General features: G+C 45.3%; 1 protein-coding gene across 3 annotated transcripts in view; it reads right to left on the reverse strand.

Moving 5' to 3' along the window:
- Nucleotides 1–3172: 3172 nt before the first annotated feature.
- Nucleotides 3173–26293, reverse strand: part of LOC106571556 (1-phosphatidylinositol 4,5-bisphosphate phosphodiesterase beta-1) — a 228559-nt gene continuing 205438 nt past the window's right edge. For 2 of the 3 annotated variants that reach the window (XM_045695874.2, XM_045695876.2), the window contains exons 32-33: nt 26128–26214; nt 3173–5821 (exon numbers count right to left, since the gene is read on the reverse strand). In XM_045695874.2, coding sequence (XP_045551830.1) covers nt 5600–5821; nt 26128–26214 — 309 coding nt within the window. In that variant the 3' untranslated portion in view covers nt 3173–5599. Of the gene's footprint in view, nt 5822–25849; nt 25875–26127; nt 26215–26293 lie in introns of all 3 variants that reach the window. The other variant, XM_045695877.2, reaches the window with a different exon arrangement.

A 26293-nucleotide genomic window follows, 5' to 3' on the forward strand; every position in this document is an offset into this window, starting at 1 on the left:
CCAGAAAAGTAATGTTTGGGAAAGATTTGGTGAAGCGGTAAAAGAGGATGATAGCAGTGCCGGCTATGTCATGTGCGATGGTTATGAGGCGCTGTACAAATTCAACAGTCACAAGATGGGGATTTCAAATAGGCCTATGGCCTGTCAAGGGAACTGTAGCCTACTGTTCAGATGGGTTAAATCAAAAGTGAAGTTTGGACACTAACTGTAGGCCTAAAACCTCTCACATAGACTTAATATTAACTCCTGCAGAATTAAGCATTTCTTGCAGTAAAATGATACACCAAATCTAAATATTGCATCGGGAACAGGAGTGGAGAAATATGATTTCTTTCTTTCAGCATCTGAGAATGTTGAATGCGCAGTTAGGGACTATCTGTAGAGGTGCTGTGTTTATCAGCATCATAAAAGCTGATTGTATTTCAACCACAGAAAATATCATTTTCACAGCCTTCTATTTCCTTACAACTGGTCAAACTGATGTCATTTGGACATTTTGCACAGAAAATCTTTTCCATTTTTTTTCTTCTTCTATTTTCTCCACAGTCCCTAAAACTTCTAACTCCTCGAAAAGAAGCAGAGATGATAGAGAGAACTAGATTGAAGCATTCATTTCATTCTATCGATTTATAACATTATTCTTCTAGGGCAACATATAATGACAGAAGAGAAGCTACATGTATCGACGCTGAACAAATGTATTAAACGCAACATGTACAGTTTTGGTCCCATGTTTCGTGAGCTGAAATATAAGATCCAATAAATGTTTCATATGCACAAAAAGTTTATTTCTGTAAAATGTTCTGCACAAATGTGTTTACATCCCTGTTAGTGAGCATTTCTCCTTTGCCAAGATAATCCATCCACCTGACAGGTGTGGTATATCAAAAAGCTGATTAAACAGCATGATCTTTACACAAGTGTACCTTGTGCTGGGGACAATAAAAGGCCCCTCTAAAATGTGCAGTTTTGTCACACAACCTCCAACATTGTTTTAGAGAATTTGTATTCCCAACCGGTACAGTATGTCCAACTGGCCTCACAACCGCAGACCACGTGTAGCCACGCCAGCCCAGGACCTCAAGCTTCTTCACCACCGGGACCGTCTGAGACCAGCCACCCGGACAACTGATGAAACTGTGGGATTGCACAACCGAAGAATTTCTGCACAAATTTTAAGAAATTGTCTCAGGGAAGCTCATCTGCAAGCTCATCGTCCTCACCAGGGTCTTGACCTGACTGCAGTTCAGCGTCATAACCAACTTCAGTGGGCAAATGCTCACCTTCGATGGCCACTGGTATGCTGGAGAAGTGTGCTCTTCACGTATGGATCCCGGTTTCAACTGTACCAGATAGATGGCAGACAGCGTGTATGGCGTCGTGTGGGCGAACAGTTTTCTAACGTCAACGTTGTGAACAGAGTGCCCCATCGTGGGTTATGGTAGGTGCAGGCATAAGCTACGGACAACAAACACAATTGCATTTTATCATTGGCAATTTTAATGCACAGAGATACCGTGACGAGATCCTGAGGCCCATTGTTGTGCCATTCATCCGCCACCATCACCTCATGTTTCAGCATGATAATGCACGGCCCCACGTCTCAAGGAAATGTAGACAATTCCTGGAAGCTGAAAATGTCCCAGTTCTTCCATGGCCTGCATACTCACCAGATTGAGCATGTTTAGGATGCTCTGGATCGACGTGTACGACAGCATGTTCCAGTTTACATAAGTACTTTACACCACTGTATAATACTGTGTGTTCCCGTGAATTCGTATTAGACTTGGGGACTGTGAAGAGACCCCTGGTGGTATGTCTTGTGGGGTATGTATGGGTGTCTGAGCTGAATGTTAGTTGATTATGCAGATAATTTGGAATTTTCAGTTAAGCAGTTAATCTTTCTTCAATCCTCAACCAGGAAAGACTGGCATGCATGTTGCTGATGTTGTTTATGTATGTGCAGTTAAGGGCAAGGCGTGCTGCTCTGTTTTAAGCCAGCTGCAGCTTTGCTAGGTCTTTCTTTACAATACCATATTACTGGACAGTAATCAAGTTGGGACAAGAACAGTAGATTTTCGTGTCAAAAACGCAGAACATCTGTTTACAACAGACATACCCCTCTCCATCTTCACAACAACTTTGTCAATATGACTTGACCATGATAATTGACCATCCAAAGTTATACCTAGGGGTTTAGCTTCCTCAACTTGCTCAATGGTCACACCCATTATGCACAACTCCAGCTTAGGTTTAGGTCTTAGAGAATGTTTTGAACCAAATACAATGCTTTTAATGTGATTGCAAGTGTAGCTGCCAGTGATTGCAAGTGTAGTTGTTGCTGCTTTGCACTGTTGATAGACTTTACTATCCTTAACCTCTTACAGACCACAGTAGTGACATTCTTGGAAGTCCATTGTCTGCCATTTCAGTACACACACACACACGCTCGTAAGCACAGACAGACAGATACACACACACACACACACACACACACACACACACACACACACACACACACACACACACACACACACACACACACACACTACCTCTTCAGTATGTAGCCACATACTTCATGTAATAGTACATAATACTCTGAGTGTACAAAACATTAGGAACACCTGCTCTTTCCATGACTTATACTGACGAGGTGAAAGCTATGATCCCTTATTGATGTCACTTGTTAAATCCACTTCAATCAGTGTAGATGAAGGGGAGGAGACTGGTTAAATAAGGACTTTTAAGCCGTTAGACAATAGAGACATGGATTGTGTATGTGTGCCATTCAGAGGGTGAATGGGAAAGACAAAATATTTAAGTGCCTTTGAACGGGGTATGGTAGTCGGTGCCAGGCCCACCGGTTTGTGTCAAGAACTGCAAAGCTGCTGGGGATTTCATGCTCAACAGTTTCCCGTGTGTGTCAAGAACCACCCATAGGACATCCAGTCAACTTGACACAAACGTTTTGTACACTCAGTGTATAATAGCTGTGACCCTGACTTAGTGGATGTTCTTGGAAATTACATAACAATAAGGTGAGCCTAGTAAGGGGACAGGGACAGTGGAGGAAGCGAAGCTGTAAGCAGCACAGTGAACCTGCTTTACCTGCATAGGAGGAAAAACATCTATCATAGTATTACTGGGAACTACAAATCAACAAAGACAAGTGTTCACTTCAGCAATGTACAATAGCCACATTTATTAATTACAAGCAGAATCCCTTTACACTTCTATACTATGATCACCATCATCATCATCATTATCATCGTCTCAATGTTTTTCCTTTACGTCATACACACATTTACAACAAAAAAATGCATACACTTAAGTTGATGAACAGAAACAAGTGGTTCAAGACAAAATAAAAATACACGTCTAGCATTATTATCTTTTTAAAGAGCCACTTCTCAAAATACTCTTCATCATAGCAAGTGTTTTTTACTCAGTAGTGGTACCGTACTAAAAGTGCACACAGTCTATCCAATAACAGATAATACAATGGCAATTTACACAAAGATGCATTTCACACATTCGACATCAAAACAAGGCAAACCTATTCAAAAGGCACAGGACTCTCACATCAATACGAACCGTATTTTATAGAAACCAAGTTATACTTGTTTACACTTTACAATGTGATCCTTCACTTTAAACTGATTCAAGATAATCAATTGAAATAAGTATTCCGATAGCAGACATGACACATCAATGTGCTGTATGTATGGCCCTGTACAGGGTGGAAAGTCCTAAACATTGTCCGGGTCTTTGATTGACAGTTTAGTTTAGTATGATGTCACATATCAAAGGATGAATGGACCAATAGTGTACAAGCTCCTGTTAGGGGCGGTGCTCTCAATATTTTACATGGACATGAAATGACCAAAGTTTGGCTTTAGAAATAGTTCAAATCTACCATGTTGCAAACATTATCTGTGGTGACTGTCTTGGGCAGTAAGTACATACATTTATATTGCCAAAGGAAAACCATTGAATAAACATTTGGGACATGTATTGATCATAAAACTACGTTTAGGGTATAAATGTTGAAAAGGCCGGGGACATCATTTTAGTGTCTTATGTTAATGGTTCAAATGTGTGTGTGTGTGTGTCAGAGTGTTAACAATTTCAGTCTTTGGTAAGGGGCAGTGATATAGTCTTTTTTTCATTTTATCTCATACCAACACAAGTAGTTCCTCACTAGTACTGTACAAACAATGTCATCTCATCAATCGTTACATTTTTGCAGTTTGTTTGATTTCAAATCATTAGGGTCAAGTTAGTGATCAACTGTACAAGAGGACAGAGAAATGTACATTTTACATTTACGATACGTCTTTTCTGCTACAGTAACATTTACAATAGTTCAACAGCATGCAGATACATGATTTACTCTCCCTCATCACCCTCCTTCCATCCCTCATCACCCTCCTTCCATCGCTCATCACCCTCCCTCCATCCCTCATCACCCTCCTTCCATCCCTAAGCCCCTCCCATCCACTTCCCCTCCCTCCGCACCCCCCCGGCAGGATTAACCAAAAACAATCTAAACGCTAACGTGTCAAAAACATTACAAAAATGAAAAAAAGAAAACTATAAAATAAGTACGTCTCGACCAGGCCAATATTATATCTTACAAAGCAAAATAGGACAAAAATAGTATTAAAACAAGGTAGCAGCAGCACAGAGTAGACTGACTTTTGTGAGGACGAAGTAAAACCAGCAAGCCTCCAGTGCTTGGTGGCTACAATAGAATAGAAGAGTTAGTTCTGTAGAAAGCCTTCAGTGCAAAATATAAATTAGGAGGGATTCGTTATTTCAATAAAGAAAATAAAGGCTGTGTCCACAGTGGTTGGACAGGAAGTTGAAATCGACTTGCTACGCCTGGAATTTATTTGGGGCTTGCAATGCAATCACTTTACATTGCAGTGCCATTGTAGGTTACAAATTCAACATTGCCTTGGTCTTAACCAATGTCATATTGGTGATACTCATAATTATTCTCTAAGTGCACAGTGAAATCAAAACATTGGCACCACTGACTGACCTACACTATAGTCAGCATTGTGAGAACTCAATCTAACACCTATTACGTTGTCTTGTTTAAAAAGTAGGAACACATTAAAAACATTTAAAAAAAGAAATGATTCTGTCTGTGCAATGGTTCAAGTATGTAACTTAGTTCCTGCGCATAGTTAGTGCCGAGTCACACATCCACGTATCCTGTGGCTGCACCGCTCCGGAGCAAAAAAACAACAAAACACACAAATACAAAACAAGTATTTACATATCTGAATAGAACTAAAGAGTAGGTACTCCTTATTACTGGTCCAGGGTCAGATATTGTTTAACCCCCCTACTGGTTCAGGTTAGGAGTGAGCGCAGGGGAATCTGTCCCTAGAATGGCAATTTTCACCTCGAGCCAGAACGACCAACCAGAACTGTCCAATTCAGAGGAAGGGGAGGGTTTAGTCTCTAAGGATGTTTCGTCTCTAAAGCCTATTCCCTATATAGTGCGCTACTTTTGGACAGTCTTATATGAGGCTCCGGCCAAAAGTACTGCACTATATAGGGAAAAGGGTGTCATTTCAGATTTGTCTTAAAGGGGTGTGTCAAACACTCTTTCCGACGAGTCTTCTGTATCATCCTCTGACTGTGACGCTTTGTGGTTGAGCCTCTCGGTCGTCGAGGAGACAGACAGGTTGCCATGGGTACTGTCGTCGCTAAGCTTGGCCTTGCTGCTGTCCTGGACGAACTCCTGGATCTCTAGGGGCAACCGTCTGAACTTGTCTTGATACTCCTGGTCCAGCTCGGTCTGCAGCTATTGGGAGAGAAGAGAACAAAGTATGGTTCTATAACAGAACCAAATAGAACACCAGAACAAACAGTAGCAAGAGAACAACAGCTACAAAGAGAACTGGTCCTAGTCCACCTCTCTGCAGCTATATGAAGAAGAGAGGACAGAGAATGGGTCTATAAGCAGCAATAGGGAGAGGACAAACGGTATGGGTCTACAGAACTAACAGGGTGGGCCTACATAATTATATACTGAACTTGTCCTTGTTACCCCTGGTGCTCTGTAACTGAAGAGGGGAAAAGAATATGGTGTCATTGACTAGTGATGACTGATATGGACCAGCTGAGTCGATGTTACCGGTCAACAGGTTCTCTTTTGCTACATTTTCTCTACCTCAATTAGTAATAAAGTTACTGAGCTCCCTGGCTTCTGCCAGACAGACGGAGTGTCAGAGAGAGAGAGAGAGAGAACGATACAGTCTGTTTTCTCCCAGGCATAGCCGCCGCTAATGATTACAGATGACAGGATTGTATTCATTCTGATCCAATAATTGCTTTAATGCTGATTTCTCTGTTTAACTACCCTGCTGCGTCCCAGGGGAGGGCCATAATTAAAGGAGAGCAGCAAAGATGAACCACATCACAATCTAAAAGCCTAAGAAAACAGCCCAACCTCCTGCTCAGGTAATTCTCCTCATTCCCACTATTTCAGAGAGTTATCATCATACTGCTACAGACATCCATATTCACAAGGGTATTGTTAGTGATAATATGTTAGCTCTGTTACTGTTAGCCCAATTCGGAAGCCCACTGTGGTAAGTTTGTCCAGTGCCTTTTTTTCCCCAAATACCACAAATATGGAAATTGTGTAGAGGGCTTGGGAGGTCAACGTACAGTACGAAGTTTGATGTCAAAGATGGACCTTCTAATATTTGTGGGTGCATGACACGAGCTCGGATATTATGGTCCTCGCAGAGACTTGGCTAAATGGCTCGATCCTGGATAAGGACATTGACATTGCTGATAACAAAAATCTTCATGTGTAACAGACTGAAAACAATTGGGAGAGGTGGCTGTGTATGTGAAATCAACTCGTGGCTTTACGTTCTATAAATATCCCTACCCCCCCAAAAATTGTTGCTTTTGGTTATACACGTGTCCATAAACCAAAATACACATTTATCTGTGATTTACCACCTGACTGTGTAGCTGATTGGCAGCTTTTCAGGCAATTAAGAAATAGATGCACTTCCTCAATCAAGAAAGCTAAATCTATCTCAGACTCTGCTGGTGAGCCGTCTACAGTTTGGAAAACAGTTAACGCACAGAAGAGAGGAAATTCCTTTCCTGGTTTAGCAAGTCGTGTCAGACTGGCATCATTACTGAGCAAAATGAGATAAATAATGCTTTAATAGTGGTTTAATTGACCCTGGTGAGATAGTCGACTGCCTGCCCTTCTCACAGCCTCCAGTTGGCTCTATGGAAGTTCCGTCAACTTCTAGCGAATTTTTTTTTCATTTCAACAACTTTCTACCTGTGATGTGCTAGAGGCCTTGCGCAACATTGATGCAAAAAAAAAATCCAATGGGGCTGATTTGCTTGATCCTTTCTTGCTGCAGCTTTCTGCTCATCTGATCACAGAATCTTGAACACATTTTTAAGGGTGCACTATCCAGAAATCACTCCGCCATTTTCTGGTTGCTAAAATTCTAATAGTTTGTCCAATTTCAGTTTATGTGACAAAACAAGCAAGTATAGTGTAGAGAATCATTGTACCATCTAAACCGCTGTGAAATATACTGCTCCAAAAAATAAAGGGAACACTTAAACAACACAATGTAACTCCAAGTCAATCACACTTCGGTGAAATCAAACTGTCCACTTAGGAAGCAACACTGATTAACAATACATTTCACATGCTGTTGTGCAAATGGAATAGACAACAGGTGGAAATTATAGGCAATAAGCAAGACACCCCCAATAAAGGAGTGGTTCTGCAGGTAGAGACCACAGACCACTTCTCAGTTCCTATGCTTCCTGGCTGATGTTTTGGTCACTTTTGAATGCTGGCGGTGCTTTCACTCTAGTGGTAGCATGAAACGGAGTCTACAACCCACACAAGTGGCTCAGGTAGTGCAGCTCATCCAGGATGGCACATCAATGCAAGCTGTGGCAAGAAGGTTTGCTGTGTCTGTCAGCGTAGTGTCCAGAGCATGGAGGCGCTACCAGGAGACAGGCCAGTACATCAGGAGACGTGGAGGAGGCCGTAGGAGGGCAACAACCCAGCAGCAGGACCGCTACCTACACCTTTGTGCAAGGAGGAGCGGGAGGAGCACTGCCAGAGCCCTGCAAAATGACCTCCAGCAGGCCACAAATGTGCATGTGTTTGCTCAAACGGTCAGAAACAGACTCCATGAGGGTGGTATGAGGACCCGACGTCCACAGGTGGGGGTTGTGCTTACAGACCAACACCGTGCAGGACGTTTGGCATTTGCCAGAGAACACCAAGATTGGCAAATTTGCCACTGGCGCCCTGCGCTCTTCACAGATGAAAGCAGGTTCACACTGAGCCCGTGACAGACGTGACAGAGTCTGGAGACGCCGTGGAGAATGTTCTGCTGCCTGCAACATCCTCCAGCATGACCGGTTTGGCGGTGGGTCAGTCATGGTGTGGGGTGGCATTTCTTTGGGGGGCCGCACAGCCCTCCATGTGCTCGCCAGAGGTAGCCTGACTGCCATTAGGTACCGAGATGAGATCCTCAGACCCCTTGTGAGACCATATGCTGGTGCGGTTGGCCCTGGGTTCCTCCTAATGCAAGACAATACTAGACCTCATGTGGCTGGAGTGTGTCAGCAGTTCCTGCAAGAGGAAGGCATTGATGCTATGGACTGGCCCGCCCGTTCCCCAGACCTGAATCCAATTGAGCACATCTGGGACATCATGTCTCGCTCCATCCACCAACGCCACGTTGCACCACAGACTGTCCAGGAGTTGGCGGATGCTTTAGTCCAGGTCTGGGAGGAGATTCCTCAGGAGACCATCCGCCACCTCATCAGGAGCATGCCCAGGTGTTGTAGGGAGGTCATACAGGCACGTGGGGGCCACACACACTACTGAGCCTCATTTTGACTTGTTTTAAGGACATTACATCAAAGTTGGATCAGCCTGTAGTGTGGTTTTCCACTTTAATTTTGAGTGTGACTCCAAATCCAGACCTCCATGGGTTGATAAATTGGATTTCCATTGATTATTTTTGTGTGATTTTGTTGTCAGCACATTCAACTATGTAAAGAAAAAAGTATTTAATAAGATTATTTCTTTCATTCAGATCTAGGATGTGTTGTTTAAGTGTTCCCTTTATTTTTTTGAGCAGTGTATATTTTCCATAACCAAAAATATAGTATTTTCAGCTTTTTGAAGCTGGTGTAGAAAACCTCAAGTAAAAGACGCAAAAACGAAACTTAAGAACGGGGACCATAGAAATAGAGCACATAGACCATATCTACCGCTCCTCAGACTTGCTTTCAATGAGAATGACAATTCTATAACTAACATTTCTATGTCACATATTGCAGCTTTAACCTTATAATTATTTCTGGTGCCATCCCGAGGGTCTGGAAGGCAGCCAATATACTTCCCCTTCACAATGTTGGTGACCCGTGTGACCTAAATAATTATCGCCCCATTTCCAAACTCTCTTGCCTACTCAACTTAGATCCTTTTAAACTACGAAATGTATTCCATATGTACACCAGTCAGGATTCAGACATGGTCATAGCACCATCTTTGCTACTTCTTTGGTTGGAAATGATGTTCTTAATGGCCCAGTGCCGTCAAAAGCATGATTTTCCTGTGTTATATATACACTATAAGACCAAAAGTATATGGACACCTACTCGTCGAACATCTCATTCTAAAATCATGGGCATTAATATGGAGTTGGTCCCCCTTTACTGCTATAATAGCCTCCACTTTTCTGGGAAGGCTTTCCACTAGTGGTTGGAACATTGCTGCGGGGACTTACATCCATTCAGCCACAAGAGCATTAGTGAGGTCGGGCACTGATGTTGGGCGATTAAGCCTGGCTCGCAGTCGGCATTCCAATTCATCCCAAATGTATTCAATGGGGCTGTGCAGGCCAGTCAAGTTCTTCCACAACGATCTCGACAAACCATTTCTGTATGGACCTCGCTTTGTGCACGGGGGCATTATCATGCTAAAACAGGAACGGGCCTTCCCCAAACTATTAAGGTGGAAGCTCAGAATTGTGTAAAATGTCATTCTATGCTGTAGCGTTAAGATTTCCCTTCACTGGAACTAAGGGGCCTAGCCTGAACCATGAAAAACGGCCCCAGACCATTATTCTCCCTCCACCGAACTTTACAGTTGGCACTATGCATTGGGACAGGTAGCTTTCTACTTGCATCGGCCAAACCCAGATTCGTCCGTCGGACTGCCTGAGGGTGAAGTGTTATTCATCACTCCAGAGAAAGCGTTTCCAGCCAACGCATGGCACTGCGCATGGTGATCTTAGGCTTGTGTGTGGCTGCTCGGCCATGGTAACCCATTTCATTAAACTCCCGACGAACAGTTCTTGTGCTGACGTTGCTTCCAGAGGCAGTTTGGAACTCGATAGTGAAGGTTGCAACCAAAGACAGGCAATTTTTACGCGATACGCTCTTCAGCACTCGCCGGTCCCGTTCTGTGAGCTTGTGTGGCCTACCACTTCACGGCTGAGCCGTTGTTGCTCCTAGACATTTTCACTTCACATTAACAGCACTTACAGTTGACCGGGGCAGCTCTAGTGGGGCAGAAATGTGACAAACTGACTTGTTGGAAAGGTGGCATCCTATGACGGTGCCACGTTGAAAGTCACTGAGCTCTTCAGTAAGGCCATTCTACTGACAATGTTTGTCTATGGAGAGTGCATGGCTGTGTGCTCGATTTTATACACCTGTTGGCAACGGGTGTGACTGATATAGCAGGAAATAGCAGAAACCACTCATTTGAAGGGGTACATACTGGGGGAAGCATTGGAGTCATCACGATGCAGCAACCCTGTGGATCGCTTTCAACACTTTGTAAAGTCCATGCCCCAACGAATAGAGGATGTTCTGAGGGGGGGGGGGGGGGGGGGGGGGGTGCAAGTCAATATTAGAAAAGTGTTGATATTGTCTGGTATACTCAGTGTATTTCTTAGTCATTTTGAAGCTGCAAAAGTTGTCTACTCTACTGTTGAGGTGATTCTATGTCCTTCATGTATTTAATTCTAGGCTAAAGGCTATATTAAGATTCATATCTAAGAGCCATTCAACCCATATGCTAATGATCATATATTTAGATTCAACTAACTGTTGTAGTTTTTGATTCCTCGACATTCTTTTAATTTTGTTTTCAAATAACTTCAAATACCTTCAAATATTATTTGGTTTTCTAAAAGAGGTATTCAATATCATTTAAATATTGCCTTTTAGTTTAAACTACCTTGAGTATTTTAAAAGTTGGTATTTTCAAATAAACTACAAAATAAGTGTTTTCTGCACAGGTCTGTTCAGTACATATCATTGCACGGCCCGCCTTGAAGTCTCGTCGATCGATTCGTTGATCTTTTTGTCTGTAAAGCCTTCTTGCATAAACGTCTGCCATACCGTACATTATTGTTAACCTTCAGAAGTATGTTACCAGACCGGACTCAGGGATGGCTTACTCTGGAGAACCCTTCAATGTCCACTGAGTTAGGTAACTCTGCTCTACGTTTTTTTTTGCGCCTCTCACGTGGAATGATCTCCTTAAAGTTGGTGAATATGGTGCTGGTAGTGCAATTCAGGCAGGATGTTCGAGGGCCTTTTTACTGAAGAATGTGTTTGTTTCATATGATTGTGTTTTGCTTTTCATGTATTGTGTAATTGATGTGTATATAGATATGTACAGTATAATTGTTGTTTATTTATGTGTTGTTTATTGATGCGTTTGACAGCTCTTCAACGTAAATGCAAATGTGTTCTTAATTGGCTTACCTGTATAAATAAAGGTAAAAGGACCACGTCAGAATGTAAGCGCTCAACTGAGGCTCGTCAGCATTACATGAGATCGAAAAAAAAAAAGGCTGATTTGAATAACTCTCTGATCTTATGGCGGACTCGCGCCAAAAAAAACACATTTTTTGTAGGATTACTTCCTCTTCAAACAACCCTACGATTAATGTATCGCCAAATGACTTGTGGGCTAATGGTCAGGACTATGGCTGTCTTTGTGGGTAATACACCTTTTATACACAATCAAACTGTAGTGAAGTGATCCAATATGAATTAACCTCGGTCCCACTCCAATCCAAGGAGCCATTCTTGAGAGTGGGGCTATTCAAATCCAAAAATGTGTGTACAGAGAAGCCTCCAGGTGTTAAGAGACACTTGTGTGAGACACAGGCAGGGACGGATGAAGACTATCCCACTGGAGGACTGGGGAGAGGAGGAGAGAGGGATGAAGACTATCCCACTGGAGGACTGGGGAGAGGAGGAGAGAGGGATGAAGACTATCCCACTGGAGGACTGGGGAGAGGAGGAGAGAGGGATGAAGACTATCCCACTGGAGGACTGGGGAGAGGAGGAGAGAGGGATGAAGACTATCCCACTGGAGGACTGGGGAGAGGAGGAGAGAGGGATGAAGACTATCCCACTGGAGGACTGGGGAGAGGAGGAGAGAGGGATGAAGACTATCCCACTGGAGGACTGGGGAGAGGAGGAGAGAGGGATGAAGACTATCCCACTGGAGGACTGGGGAGAGGAGGAGAGAGGGATGAAGACTATCCCACTGGAGGACTGGGGAGAGGAGGAGAGAGGGATGAAGACTATCCCACTGGAGGACTGGGGAGAGGAGGAGAGAGGGATGAAGACTATCCCACTGGAGGACTGGGGAGAGGAGGAGAGAGGGATGAAGACTATCCCACTGGAGGACTGGGGAGAGGAGGAGAGAGGGATGAAGACTATCCCACTGGAGGACTGGGGAGAGGAGGAGAGAGGGATGAAGACTATCCCACTGGAGGACTGGGGAGAGGAGGAGAGAGGGATGAAGACTATCCCACTGGAGGACTGGGGAGAGGAAGAGAGATGGATGAAGATGATCCAACTCGGAATTGGAGTGAGGAAAGGAGAGAGGGCTGTATGGAGGAGAGGGGAATGAAGTCAATCACATAGACTAGAGGACAGGTGAGGTGAGGAGAGAGGTGATTACCCCTCCACACATCCATCCATAGACTCTTCAGGAACAAGGAGGACCACTTGTCCTTCCCGAACATTCAGTCCTTTCCGTGCACTTGACTTTCCCTCCATTAAATCTCCACCTGATCCAAACAGATTCTGACACATCTTTCTGGTTCCACTCCTCACGTAGGACAAGCTGTCCTCAATGACTGACCTGCCTAATGACAGAACCTGCCTCTGTACCATGGAAATAATACATTTAATCACCTGCGTCCTAAATGGCACCCTATTCCCTACATAGAGCACTACTTTTGATCAGTCCTAAATGTAGTGGACTGAGTATACCAAACATTACGGACTCTTTGCAATATCAGAACAGCCTCAATGGACTCTACAAGGTGTTGAAAGCGTTCCACATGGATGCTGGCCCATGTTGACTTCAATGCTTCCCACAGTTGTGTCAAGTTGTCTGGATGTCCTTTGGGTGGTGGACCATTCTTGATACACACGGGAAACTGTTGAGCGTGAAAAACCCAGCAGCCTTGTAGTTCTTGACACACTTAAGCTGGTGCCCAGGCACCTTTGTCTTGCCCATTCACTCTCTGAATGGCACATATACATAATCCATGTCTCAATTGTCTCAAGGCTTAAACATCCTTCTTTAACCTGTCTCCTCCCCTTCATCTACACTGATTGAAGTGGATTTAACAAGTGACATCAATAAGGGATCATAGCTTTCACCTGGATTCACCTTGTCAGTCTGTCATAGAAAGAGCAGGTGTTCTTGATGTTTCGTATACTTAGTGTATAGGGAAAAGGGAGCAAATTAGGATGCAACCCATGTCTTATCATCATGCATCACATGTTGGTTTAAAAACATACACACCCTCTACCTACTAAACACATAAATACGTGGAGATGAGACGATTTCATGTAACTTGTGAAGTGAAGCTGAAGGCAGTTCTCCATTACCTGGGACAGGGAAGTTCTGTTCTAATTAGTCTCCCCTTACTCTCTCGCTAACCCAGCTTGAAGTGGTGACTGGTCTGATTGGACCACCTTTTCTCAGGTGTGTGTGTGTGTCACATTCATACGGAGCCTAAGGTGATCTCTGCCCTGATCTGACCACACACCCCAAGGTGACCTTCCAGGAAGAGTGTTTTGCCAGACGGCTAAAGATGCTTCGCTCTGCAGCCCCTCTCCTCCCCTCTGCTGACCTACTTAGGAAGGGACAGTCTGCCGCACGCGTGTGAGTGTGAGAGATAGAGTGTGTGTTTGTGTGTTTGTGTGTGTGTGTGTGTGTGTGTGTGTGTGTGAGAGAAAGGGAGCGAGAGTACGTGTAGTCTGCTGTCCCCCTGCAAGCCATAGAGGCCCCGGGGTCCTTGTCATCTCTCTCTTAGCTTGGCTGGTTTCTAGGTATGTGTTAAGAAAGGTGGGGTGGAGCAGGAGGGTGTGAGGTGAAATGGAGTGGGTGGCCGAAAGTCAATGGTTCATGGATGGGTGTGTGTGTGTGTGTGTATGTGAGAGAGTGTGTTCAAGTGTGTTCATTGTCATCGGGGATGCATGCGCGTGTGTGTCGGTTGGGGACAGGGTGTGTGTGTGTGTGTGTGTGTGTGTCGGTTGGGGACAGGGTGTGTGTGTGTGTGTGTGTGTGTCGGTTGGGGACAGGGTGTGTGTGTGTGTGTGTGTCGGTTGGGGACAGGGTGTGTGTGTGTGTGTCGGTTGTGGACAGGGTGTGTGTGTGTGTGTGTGTGTGTCGGTTGGTTGGGGACAGGGTGTGTGTGTGTGTGTGTGTGTGTGTGTCGGTTGGGGACAGGGTGTGTGTGTGTGTCGGTTGTGGACAGGGTGTGTGTGTGTGTGTGTCGGTTGTGGACAGGGTGTGTGTGTGTGTGTGTGTGTGTGTCGGTTGTGGACAGGGTGTGTGTGTGTGTGTGTGTGTGTGTGTGTGTGTGTGTGTGTGTGTGTGTGTGTGTGTGTGTGTGTGTGTGTGTGTGTGTGTGTCGGTTGGGGACAGGGTGTGTGTGTGTCGGTTGGGGACAGGGTGTGTGTGTGTGTCGGTTGGGGACAGGGTGTGTGTGTGTGTGTGTGTGTCGGTTGTGGACAGGGTGTGTGTGTGTGTGTGTCGGTTGGGGACAGGATCTGTGTGTGTGTGTGTGTGTGTCGGTTGTGGACAGGGTGTGTGTGTGTGTGTCGGTTGGGGACAGGGTGTGTGTGTGTGTCGGTTGTGGACAGGGTGTGTGTGTGTGTGTGTCGGTTGTGGACAGGGTGTGTGTGTGTGTCGGTTGTGGACAGGGTGTGTGTGTGTGTGTGTGTGTGTGTGTGTGTGTGTGTGTGTGTGTGTGTGTGTGTGTGTGTGTGTGTGTGTGTGTGTGTGTGTGTGTCGGTTGGGGACAGGGTGTGTGTGTGTGTCGGTTGTGGACAGGGTGTGTGTGTGTGTGTGTCGGTTGTGGACAGGGTGTGTGTGTGTCGGTTGTGGACAGGGTGTGTGTGTGTGTGTGTGTGTGTGTGTGTGTGCGTGTGTGTGTGTGTGTGTGTGTGTGTCGGTTGGGGACAGGGTGTGTGTGTGTCGGTTGGGGACAGGGTGTGTGTGTGTCGGTTGGGGACAGGGTGTGTGTGTGTGTCGGTTGTGGACAGGGTGTGTGTGTGTGTGTGTCGGTTGTGGACAGGGTGTGTGTGTGTGTCGGTTGGGGACAGGGTGTGTGTGTGTGTGTGTGTGTGTGTGTGTGTGTGTGTGTGTGTGTGTGTGTGTGTGTGTGTGTGTGTGTGTGTGTGTGTGTGTGTGTGTGTGTGTGTGTGTGTGTGTGTGTGTCGGTTGGCGACAGGGTGTGTGTGTGTGTGTCGGTTGGGGACAGGGTGTGTGTAATTGTTGGAGACAGGTTGTGTATCAGGGCGAGGTGTGTGGGTGTGTGTGTTGGGTACAGGGTGTGACGAACACCACACCTCGTTATCACCTGGGGGAGGGTGTGACAGCTGAGGTAATTAAAAGTCACAGGGATGGAGTGATGAGGGAGGAGAGGAGGATGGAAGGACGAAGAGCAGATGGAGCTAGCAGGGTCTCTTTCTTTCTCTTGCTTTCTGTCAGTCCCCATTTCTTCTCCCACCCCTCTCAATGCAGTATCTAACACAGTGGAGAGCTGAGCTTCCTCCAACAGCGCTGTCTAATAGAAGGTCTCATCAGGTGTCCGGATCTGACTGAGCAACCTCAACTACCCTTCAGAGACCAGCGCAGTGTTTGTGTGTGTGGCTTCCGCTTGGACCCAAACGAGCATTTAAATACAGTATCTCCTCAGAAGACCCATCATCTGTCAAAACACACACACACACACACACACACACACACACACACACACACACACACACACACACACACACACACACACTCACTTCTGCCTTTCTTAAAATACTTCACTGGATGACTTTCACTATCTGTCCTCATTCTGAGGCGCCATCGAGGGAAGAGGTGTGTGTGTGTGTGTGTGTGTGTGTGTGTGTGTGTGTGTGTGTGTGTGTGTGTGTGTGTGTCGGAGGGCCTCGGAACTAAATTCGGTTCCAAATGAATGTGTGGCTTCTTGTCACTCTCAGTACTAAGAGCTAGTAAGACAGGTTACATAACAGCACCACTCAACATGTATCACATTGGTGGCTAAGCCTACTCCGAGGCCGCAGGCTTTTACTCCAGCCCTACACAATCAAGGTCCCAGGGAGCAGCTGATTAGTAGAATCAGGTGTGTTAGATTAGGGCTGGAACAAAACCCTGTGGGAGGGGAGCTGTCCAGGAGGATGTTTGGCCACCAGTGATAACATCCAGCATTAAGGACTCAGAATCCACCTGTGTTCCTCAGCCCTGCCGGGTCTCAGCATAACTCTGAGAGCTACTTATGGGCCTGCACCCCAAATGGCAACCTTTTCCCTACATAGTGCACTACTTATGACCAGGGCCACAGAGTGCACTTAATAAGGAATAAGGTTCCATTTGAAAGCTGCCTGGCAGTCTTCAGGTACTGTAAAATGGTTTAGGTACAGCAGAACCCAGTCCATTTTCAACCCTAGTGGTTCCAGTCCACTCCTGTGATGTATGTCACACTGTGTGTGTGTTTGTCCCTTCCTGTCCTAGATATATCCAAACACAGTCCAATTAGGCTCTCCATGACCAGGAGGTGGATGAGGGGTCACCACTCTGACATGTGTGTGCTGGCTGTCTGACGGGTTGCTTTAGCACCATTTGCATTCTTTCCAGTGGTCCACAGGAGAGGCATAATGAAGGAGAGAGAGAGAGATGGGCTTTATGAATTATTTATTTGTATGTGTTGGGCTTTAGCCAAGATTATTCTTTACAGAGTCAAGTATATTTGTCCAGGACTCAATTGTTCCTCGACTAAAGAATGGACAGGTTTTATACTGCTGTCTTTTCTCTCCTCTCTATCTCCCCCCCTCTCTCATCCCATTCTTTCTATTCCTCTCTCACTCCCTCTAATGTTTTTTCTTCTTTTCTTCTAGTAATGCTGATATATAGAGCTGGCCCATTGTGACAACGTGGAACTGTTCAACAGTGATGTACAGGGGAGGGTTTCCAGCAGGACAACAAGAGATGTGAAACCTTTCAAGACACCTTCTTAGTCAACACACACACACACACACACACACACACACACACACACACACACACACACACACACACACACACACACACACACACACAATTCAGCCCTGTCATCCAACACCACAGGCAGGCAGGAGTGTAACCTGGCACGCAACACACACACATGCAGACATGCTCACACACCAACACACGTAGACACAAAAGTGTGACAAAAGGCTTCGTCTCTCTCTTTCCTCTGGGAGTAACAATGTTCCCTGTGGGCAGTGTGTGTGTGTGTGTGTGTGTGTGTGTGTGTGTGTGTGTGTGTGTGTGTGTGTGTGTGTGTGTGTGTGTGTGTGTGTGTGTGTGTGTGTGTGTGTGTGTGTGTGTGTGTGTGTGTTGTGTGCATTATTGATGTGACCCTATGGAGTGGAGAGAGTAGCAGACCAAAGGCAGTGATGAGGGAAGCCATGACCGCCCACAGTGTGAGAGAGGGGAGAGAGAGAGGCATAGAGAGAGAGGAAGGGAGAGGGAAGGAGGGGAAGAATGAGGAAGAGAAAGTGTGGGATAAAGGGGGAGAGTAGAGAGAGAGAGGGAGGAATTACTGTTTTCCAGATAAAGGGTCTTTCTCTGTTTTTGTGTCCAGAATCAAGAACAACAGCCAGATCCATTTGGGCCATAATAAGCCTCTGGACATTTTCTCTCTCTCATTGTCTCTCTCATTCTCTGTCCCTCTCTCTCTCGCTCCCTCGCTCTCTCTCCATCTGTCTATCCTGTCCTGTCCTCGTCTCTCTTCTCCCTCTCCCTGTCTCTCCGTCTATCCCTCTCTGTCTCTTTGTCTATCCCTCTCTGTCTCTCCTTCTATCCCTCCCTGTCTCTCTGTCTATCCCTCCCTCTCTCTCCGTCTATCCCTCTCTGTCTCTCTGTCTATCCCTCTCTGTCTATCCCTCCCTGTCTCTCCATCTATCCTTCCCTGTCTCTCCTTCTTCCTCACTCATTTTCTCTTCCTCCCTCACTCTCCCTATTCTCTCCCTCCCTCTCTCTCCATCTATCCCTCCCTCTCTCTCCGTCTATCCCTCCCTCTCTCTCCGTCTATCCCTCCCTCACTCTCCGTCTATCCCTCCCTCTCTCTCCGTCTATCCCTCCCTCTCTCTCCGTCTATCCCTCCCTCTCTCTCCGTCTATCCCTCCCTCTCTCTCCGTCTATCCCTCCCTCTCTCTCCGTCTATCCCTCCCTCTCTCGCCGTCTATCCCTCCCTCTCTCTCCGTCTATCCCTCCCTCTCTCTCCGTCTATCCCTCCCTGTCTCTCCGTCTATCCCTCCCTCTCTCTCTGTCTATCCCTCCCTCTCTCTCCGTCTATCCCTCCCTGTCTCTCCGTATATCCCTCCCTCTCTCTCCGTCTATCCCTCCCTGTCTCTCCATCTATCCCTCCCTCTCTCTCTGTCTATCCCTCCCTCTCTCTCCGTCTATCCCTCCCTGTCTCTCCATCTATCCCTCCCTGTCTCTCCTTCTTCCTCACTCATTTTATCTTCCTCCCTCACTCTCCCTATTCTCTCTTGTGGTTTCTCTATCTCTCTGTCCCTCCCTTTCTCTGTCTTTCTACAGGCCACCACCAGGCAGTCACTATCCCTGGGTTGCGTCATCAGGCTCCAAATTAACAGATTGCAGAGAGAGTCGTGCATAGAAGATGATGGGGAGGGGTGTGTTTGTGTGTGTGTGTGTGGGGGGTAGAATGAGTGTTTCCATGACGACTGCACAGGGCTCCGGTGTGTTGCATCACGGACCAAACACTGTGTGTGTGTGTGTGTGAGACGGTGAGTGTGTGCGATAGAGAAAAGGTGTACGTGAGAGTGTTACAGTAATGGCTCCTGCACTCGGGGAGGCCACCATGTTTCTGTTGCCTGCTCCAAAAAGGATGAGACAGGGGCTATCTGCCTCCACACACATACACCCCACACTCACACTACATTTGTCTCCCAGTGCGCACACGTGTACGTGAGTGACACACGTGACGGATACACTTCTCTCCCCAGTCATCTCACATCCTGTGTGAGCAAGTGTGAGAACAGAATAATGGTATTGTGGGAGTGAATGGCATTTCACCTGTCTAGGCTAGCTACACAGTCAAGTAGGAGGACACTGGTGCAGTATGTAGGGTAATAGAGATTACTGTCCAGGTGAATCAGACCCAGACTTCACAATTACATTCCTATATCTTAGTCATTCAGCAGACCCTCTTAGCCAGAGTGACCTACAATTAGGGAAGGGAAGACTACCACATAGCATGATTCTCCCAGGTAAAACCTTGAAATATGACTTATAATTACTTTCAATATGAGTTAAATAGTTTACAAAATAAGTAAATATGTTCAAAAGCTGCTTTTCTGTTTTGGAATGGTGTGGGAGTATCACAACAACAGAATGGTGTTGGGGTATACCGGTCATTAAGAAAATGAAGACATGTAGACCGCTGATTGGCCAGCTCATTCTCCTCTAGACCGCTGATTGGCCAGCTCATTCTCCTCTAGACCGCTGATTGGCCAGCTCATCCTCCTCAGGAGTACGACATCATACTCTATGGTGAAAGAGCAAGTTTTTATTTTCTTAAACGGTCTGTCTGAGATACAAGTTTGAGGTGGGGTCTTTGAAGTGTTTTATTCTCTCCAATTTATGCTTTGGCCACAAATATGAGTATAGGACGAGTCAATAACATTATTTGGGTATGAGTTTACAGGATATGAACTTTTTAAAAGTGATACTTTCACTGGACAGTTAGCTACTTTAAGATAATCTGATCGACAACCATGACACTAGGGCTGTATACCCTGGTGCAATGGTAGGTCTTTGAGAGTGATGTTGAAGGTGTGTGTGTGTGTGTGTGTGTGTGTGTGTGTGTGTGTGTGTGTGTGTGTGTGTGTGTGTGTGTGTGTGTGTGTGTGTGTGCTCAATCAGCTTCTACCGTGCTGTGGGTGTGAAGCCATTTTGATTAGAACGTTAGCAGGACACCATCACCTGAATGCACACCCACTGAGAGCGACGACAGACAAGACAGAGGACACGCGCTCGCTCTCCCTTCTCCTCCTCTCCATCCCCTATCCCCTCCCACACACTCTCTCTCTCTCCCTCCATCTCCATCACCTATTCCCGCTCACACACTCTCTCTCTCCCTCCTTCTCTTCCTCTCCATCAGCTACTCCCGCTCACACTCTCTCTCTCCCTCCTTCTCTTCCTCTCCATCACCTATTCCCGCTCACACACACTCTCTCTCCCTCCCTGCCCATACCGACTCCATATCTCTCTCTTTCCCCATTTTCTCTCTCTCTCTCCCTCTCTTCTGACAGATTGCCGTATGGCCATGGCAACGCGCACGTTGAAATAATGGAACACATGCTGACATTTGGAGACCAACGCACAGCCACTCAACCTGGCAGATTCCTCCATGTAAAACAACTGACCCTCCATTGGAACGATGGCTTAAAGGTTCTGCGTCTTCAGACACGCAGTAAACGGGTTAGACGCTCGAGCATTCACTTCGGCACAGACGGATACAGTAGCAAATAGGTTGAGTTAAAACTGGACATGGAACATGAGTGGTTATTTGTGTAAACTGGCCTCGGTTGCATCTATTTCCTTCTGCACAGCGGGATAGCAGCTGGCCTGACACACACACACACACACACACACACACACACACACACACACACACACACACACACACACACACACACACACACACACACACACACACACACACACACACACACACACACACACCCGTGAGGTAGCGTAGCGTGGTGCTAACCCGGGCGGGCGGTTGCAGTGAGAGATGTGAGGGTCTCCGCAGACCAGGGATGGTTATAGCCGGTCCATTAGCGGCTGCTCTGAGCCCAGAGGAGAAATCTGGGTCAGAACTGTGTGTGTGAGAGAGAGAGAGAGTGTGTCTACATGTATCTGTGAAAATGTGTGTGCTTGTGTGTGTGTGTCTTCATATTAGCCCTATCCTTGTTAGTCATGCCCTCCTCCATTAGCCCTTCATGGAACTCTCACTTGACTTCATCATCATCACTCTCTTTTTCTACTCCTCTTTCCTCGACAAACATGTGTCAGTGGTAACACATTACATATGACTCAGATGGTGTGATTGTGTACAAGATGAGAGAGAGAATTGTCATAATGTCTGGGCTGGGGGATTCAGAGTGTGATATAAGGAGAGAGGGTACGACAGGAAACGGGGGGAGAAAATGACATCCTCACAAGCCATACGCTTACACGCCCACACGCACACCGTGAAATAATGAGAAAGGAGGATCTGCTACTGTAGGACTCTAAAGACAGCTTACAGCCAAGACAGTATAACTGTGCCTAGCTATTGAGAAAAGCACTATTCATTGTTTCCAGTATGATTTCCCCATAGTCATCGTCCCTGTGCTGCACTAGTAAGTACAACATCATCCATGCTCCCCCCCCCCCCTTCTAACAAGTCCAATGCTTATCACATTTTCATATATCCAAGTGTATCTCAACTCCACGATACCGCATCCACCGGAGTTGAGTGCAACTTGGAGGGAACCTCTGACTTCTTCAAAATGTAAATTCTTAAACCCCTTCCGTGTACCTATGTTTGTTCTTTGTTGTGGGCCTTGCTGTTCACTGAAGTCCATACTTCTTTATAAAACGTCAATCAAATACAACCACCGACTGTTTCCTTGTTGCTGTTGCTCGAAGATTGCAGTCGGTGGTTGTATTTGATTGACGTTTCATGAAAAAGTATGGATTTCAGCAAACAAAGAAAGGCACTTAACAACAGAGGACAAACAATAGAGGACAAACACCGAGTGTGAGTATACCAAACCTTAGGAACACCTTCCTAATATTGAGTTGCACCCCCCTTTTAGCCTTAGAACAGCCTCAATTTGTCGGGGCATGGACTCTACAAGGTGTCGAAAGTGTTCCACAGGGATGCTGGCCCATGTTGACTCTAATGCTTCTCACAGTTCTGTCAAGTTGGCTGGATGTCCTTTGGGTGGTGGACCATTCTTGAGACACACAGGAAACTGTTGAGGGTGAAAAATCCAGCAGCGTTGTAGTTCTTGACACAAATTGGTGCGCCTGGCACCTACTACCATACCCCGTTCAAAGGCACTTAAATATTCTGTCTTGACGATTCACCCACCGAATGGCACATATACATAATCCATGTCTCAATTGCGTCAATGCTTAAAAATCCTTCTTTAACTGGTCTCCTCCCCTTCATCTACACTGATTTGAAGTGGATTTAACAAGTGACATCAATAAGGGATCATAGCTTTCACTTGGACTAACCTTGTCAGCCTATGTCATAGAAAGAGCAGGTATTCTTATTGTTTTGTATACTCAGTGTATGTACACAGTAAAGGTTAAAGAATAAAAAAAATGTAATTATTGACTTCACAGCAACTTGCAGATGTGGTATCGTGGAGTTGAGATATACAGTGTATTCGGAAAGTATTCAGACACCTTCCCTTTTTACACATTTTGTTACGTTACAGCCTTATTCTAAAATGGATTCAATAATTTTTTTCCCTCATCAATCTACACACAATACCCATAATGACGAAGCAAAAGCTGTTTAATTGTTTTTGCAACTTTATGATAATTAAAAAAAACTGAAATACCTTATTTACATTAGTATTCAGACCCTTTGCTATGAAAGTCGAAATTGAGCTCAGGTGCATCGTGTTCCCATTGATCATCCTTGTGATGTTCCAAAAGGCAACTTTCAGACCATGAGAAACAAGATTCTCTGGTCTGATGAAACCAAGATTGAACTCTTTGGCCTGAATGCCAAGCGCCACATCTGAAGGAAACCTGGCACCATCCCTATGGTGAAGCATGGTGGTGGCAGCATCATGCTGTGGGGATGGTTTTCAGCAGCAGGGACTGAGAGACAAGTCAGGATTGAGGGAAAGATGAATGGAGAAAAGTACAGAGAGATCCTTGATGAAAACCTAGTCCAGAGTGCTCAGGACCTCAGACTGGGGCAAAGTTTCACCTTCTAACAGGACAATGACCCTAAGCACACATCCAAAACAACGCAGGAGTGGCTTCGGGACAAGTCTTTGAATGTCCTCGAGTGGCCCAGCTAGTGCCCAGACTTGAACCCGATCGAACATCTCTGGAGAGACCTGAAAATAGCTGTGCAGCGACGCTCCCCATCCAACCTGACAGAGCTTGAGAGGATCAGCAGAGAAGAATGGGAGAAACTCCTCACATACAGGTGTGCCAAGCTGTTGCGTCATACCCAAGAAGACTCAAGGGTGTAATCACTGCCAAAGGTGCTTCAACAAAGTACTGAGGAAAGGGTCTGAATACTTATGTAAATGTGATGTTTCAGTTTCTCTTTTTTCTTTTGCTTTGTCATTATGGGGTATTGTGTGTCGATCGATGAGGGGAAAAAACGATTTAATCAATTTTAGAATAAGGCTGTAACGTAGGACTGGGCAATATGGCAAATACATTTTAATGATATCTATATATTTTTCAATCGATAATGATAATTATCACGATATTAATCAAATAATGTTTCAAAGGTGCATATCTGCTTCAAACTCATGCCTGAACAAACCGTGGTTAGAGCGTTGGACTAGTAACTGAAAGGTTGCTAGATCGAATCCCCGAGCTGACAAGGTAAAAATCTGTCGTTCTACCCCTGAACAAGGCAGTTAACCCACTGTTCCCGATAGGCCGTCATTGTAAATCTACATTTAAGTCATTTAGCAGACGCTCTTATCCAGAGCGACTTAAATAAGAAGTTGTTCTTAACTGACTTGCCTAGTTAAATAAAGGTTACATTTTTTTATTATTATGTGAGCTACAACTAAAATTATACTTGAAGGAAAATTGTTCCATGTTTGTGACCAGTGAGCACGTACCTGGGGTCAATAAAATGTAGAAGCCTTTTGAAACCTTTTCGACTGTGCTAATGTCCTTAGCAATGCAATGCATAATAGCATTTGTGATGTCTTTGTGTTTTCGATGTTTGCTTGTAGGGCATAAACGCAGTCTGTGTTGACTGCTTCGGGCAAACATCCCTAGATTGGCTGGTGCTTGAGGGGCGTTTATTAATACCGTGGCGCAAACTCAAACTTCCTGCATGTTCCAAAGAGTGTTTTTGCTTCAGATGTTGAAAAAGGTTTGTCGTATTACCAGACTTCGTAGACACCTGTCTATGGCACAATTTACACCGAACATTGCTCTCCTCTTTGTCGGACTTCAAAAAGCCAAACCACTTCCAAATTACTGAAGCAGTTTAACCCTTTTTATCAATCATTTCTTCGTTGGAAGCTGCTCCTTCTCCATGGCGATCACTGCCACTGTTTTTGTCTACATCCCTCATTTTTCGTGGTTAACAGTGGCTACTCCATCACTCAAGGTGCTGAGTGGTTTTTAGTGGGCGTATACCGCTCCACGTGCATATTGCCACTTCTCCGCACGTTCCTGCTGTGTCACAGAGGTGAAATGGACTGCTGTACCTAATTATTCTATATCGACATTATCGAAAATGAATCTAAACGTTTTTATATCATTATTGAGGGAAGTAATTACCTCGATAATTATTGATATTGATTTATCACCAAGCCCAACTGTAACGTGACAAAATGTGGAAAAAGTCAAGAGGTTTGAATACTTTCCGAATGCACTGTACTTGGCTAATTCTCTTATAGATATCGCCAATTCATTAGGTCCCGGTCAAAAAGTGTACTTTCTATTCTACATACAATAACAAGGTTAAAGATGAGTTGTTACAACAAAAACACGCAGCAATACAACCATAGCTATAGAGCAGAGTATTCAGAAGGAATATGCCTGAAAATGGTCAATTGTCCCAGACACCCAAACACAGAGCAGAACACTGAGAGTGGGGAAGAGGGGTAAGAAACCAGGCCATGGAAATGTGGTTTGGAGATCCAGCTACGTGTACATAGCAGACAGAGGAGACATGATAGAGGAGAGGAGAGGAGAGGGGGCGAAGAGGAGAGGAAAGAATGAACCGTCTGACAAGGACATAGAGTAGTTGGGAGTGTTAGGTTGAGCTTGGCCTTAGAGTGCAGTTGACCATCAGGATTATTGTTACAGAAAGGCAGAGTCGGAAGCAAGGTGCACATCCACTTGTTATCATTCTCCAGCTTTCGCCTTCTTATTCAAACCATATAAATTATTTCATGTTACTGCTTTTTGTTATACATGCTTAAGTATTGAAGCTGTATTAATGCACACAGACGCAGAATGTCTTACCCTGGTCCTCTGTAGTACCTCCTTCCTACAATCACAGTAACAATGGACATGATGGAAATTATTAACCAATGGACCCGTTAATGGGATGAAAATATGTCTTTGTCCCAAATGTCTCCCTATTCCCTACATAGTGCATCACTTTTGACTAGTGGTCAAAAGGAGTGCACTGTAAAGGGAATAGAGTGTCATTTGGAACGCATCCTACACCTGACCATGAATGATTGGTTCCAAGCAACTTCATCCTACAGTTCTGTATTTGAGGGCAAACGTGGCCATACCTTAGGTTTCTCATCCACAATCTGTTGTCTGATGTCGTTCTGCTTCTCCAGTAGTCTCTCCATTCTCTTACTCTGAGCATCCTCCAACTACACACAGACAAACACAGGGGTAGGCGAGAGTAAGGTGTAGCCACTACGCAATACATACCGTATAACAAACACAAAG

Source organism: Salmo salar, chromosome 15, assembly GCF_965601325.2.
Source record: "Salmo salar chromosome 15, fSalSal1, whole genome shotgun sequence".
NCBI classification, from domain to species: domain Eukaryota; kingdom Metazoa; phylum Chordata; class Actinopteri; order Salmoniformes; family Salmonidae; genus Salmo; species Salmo salar.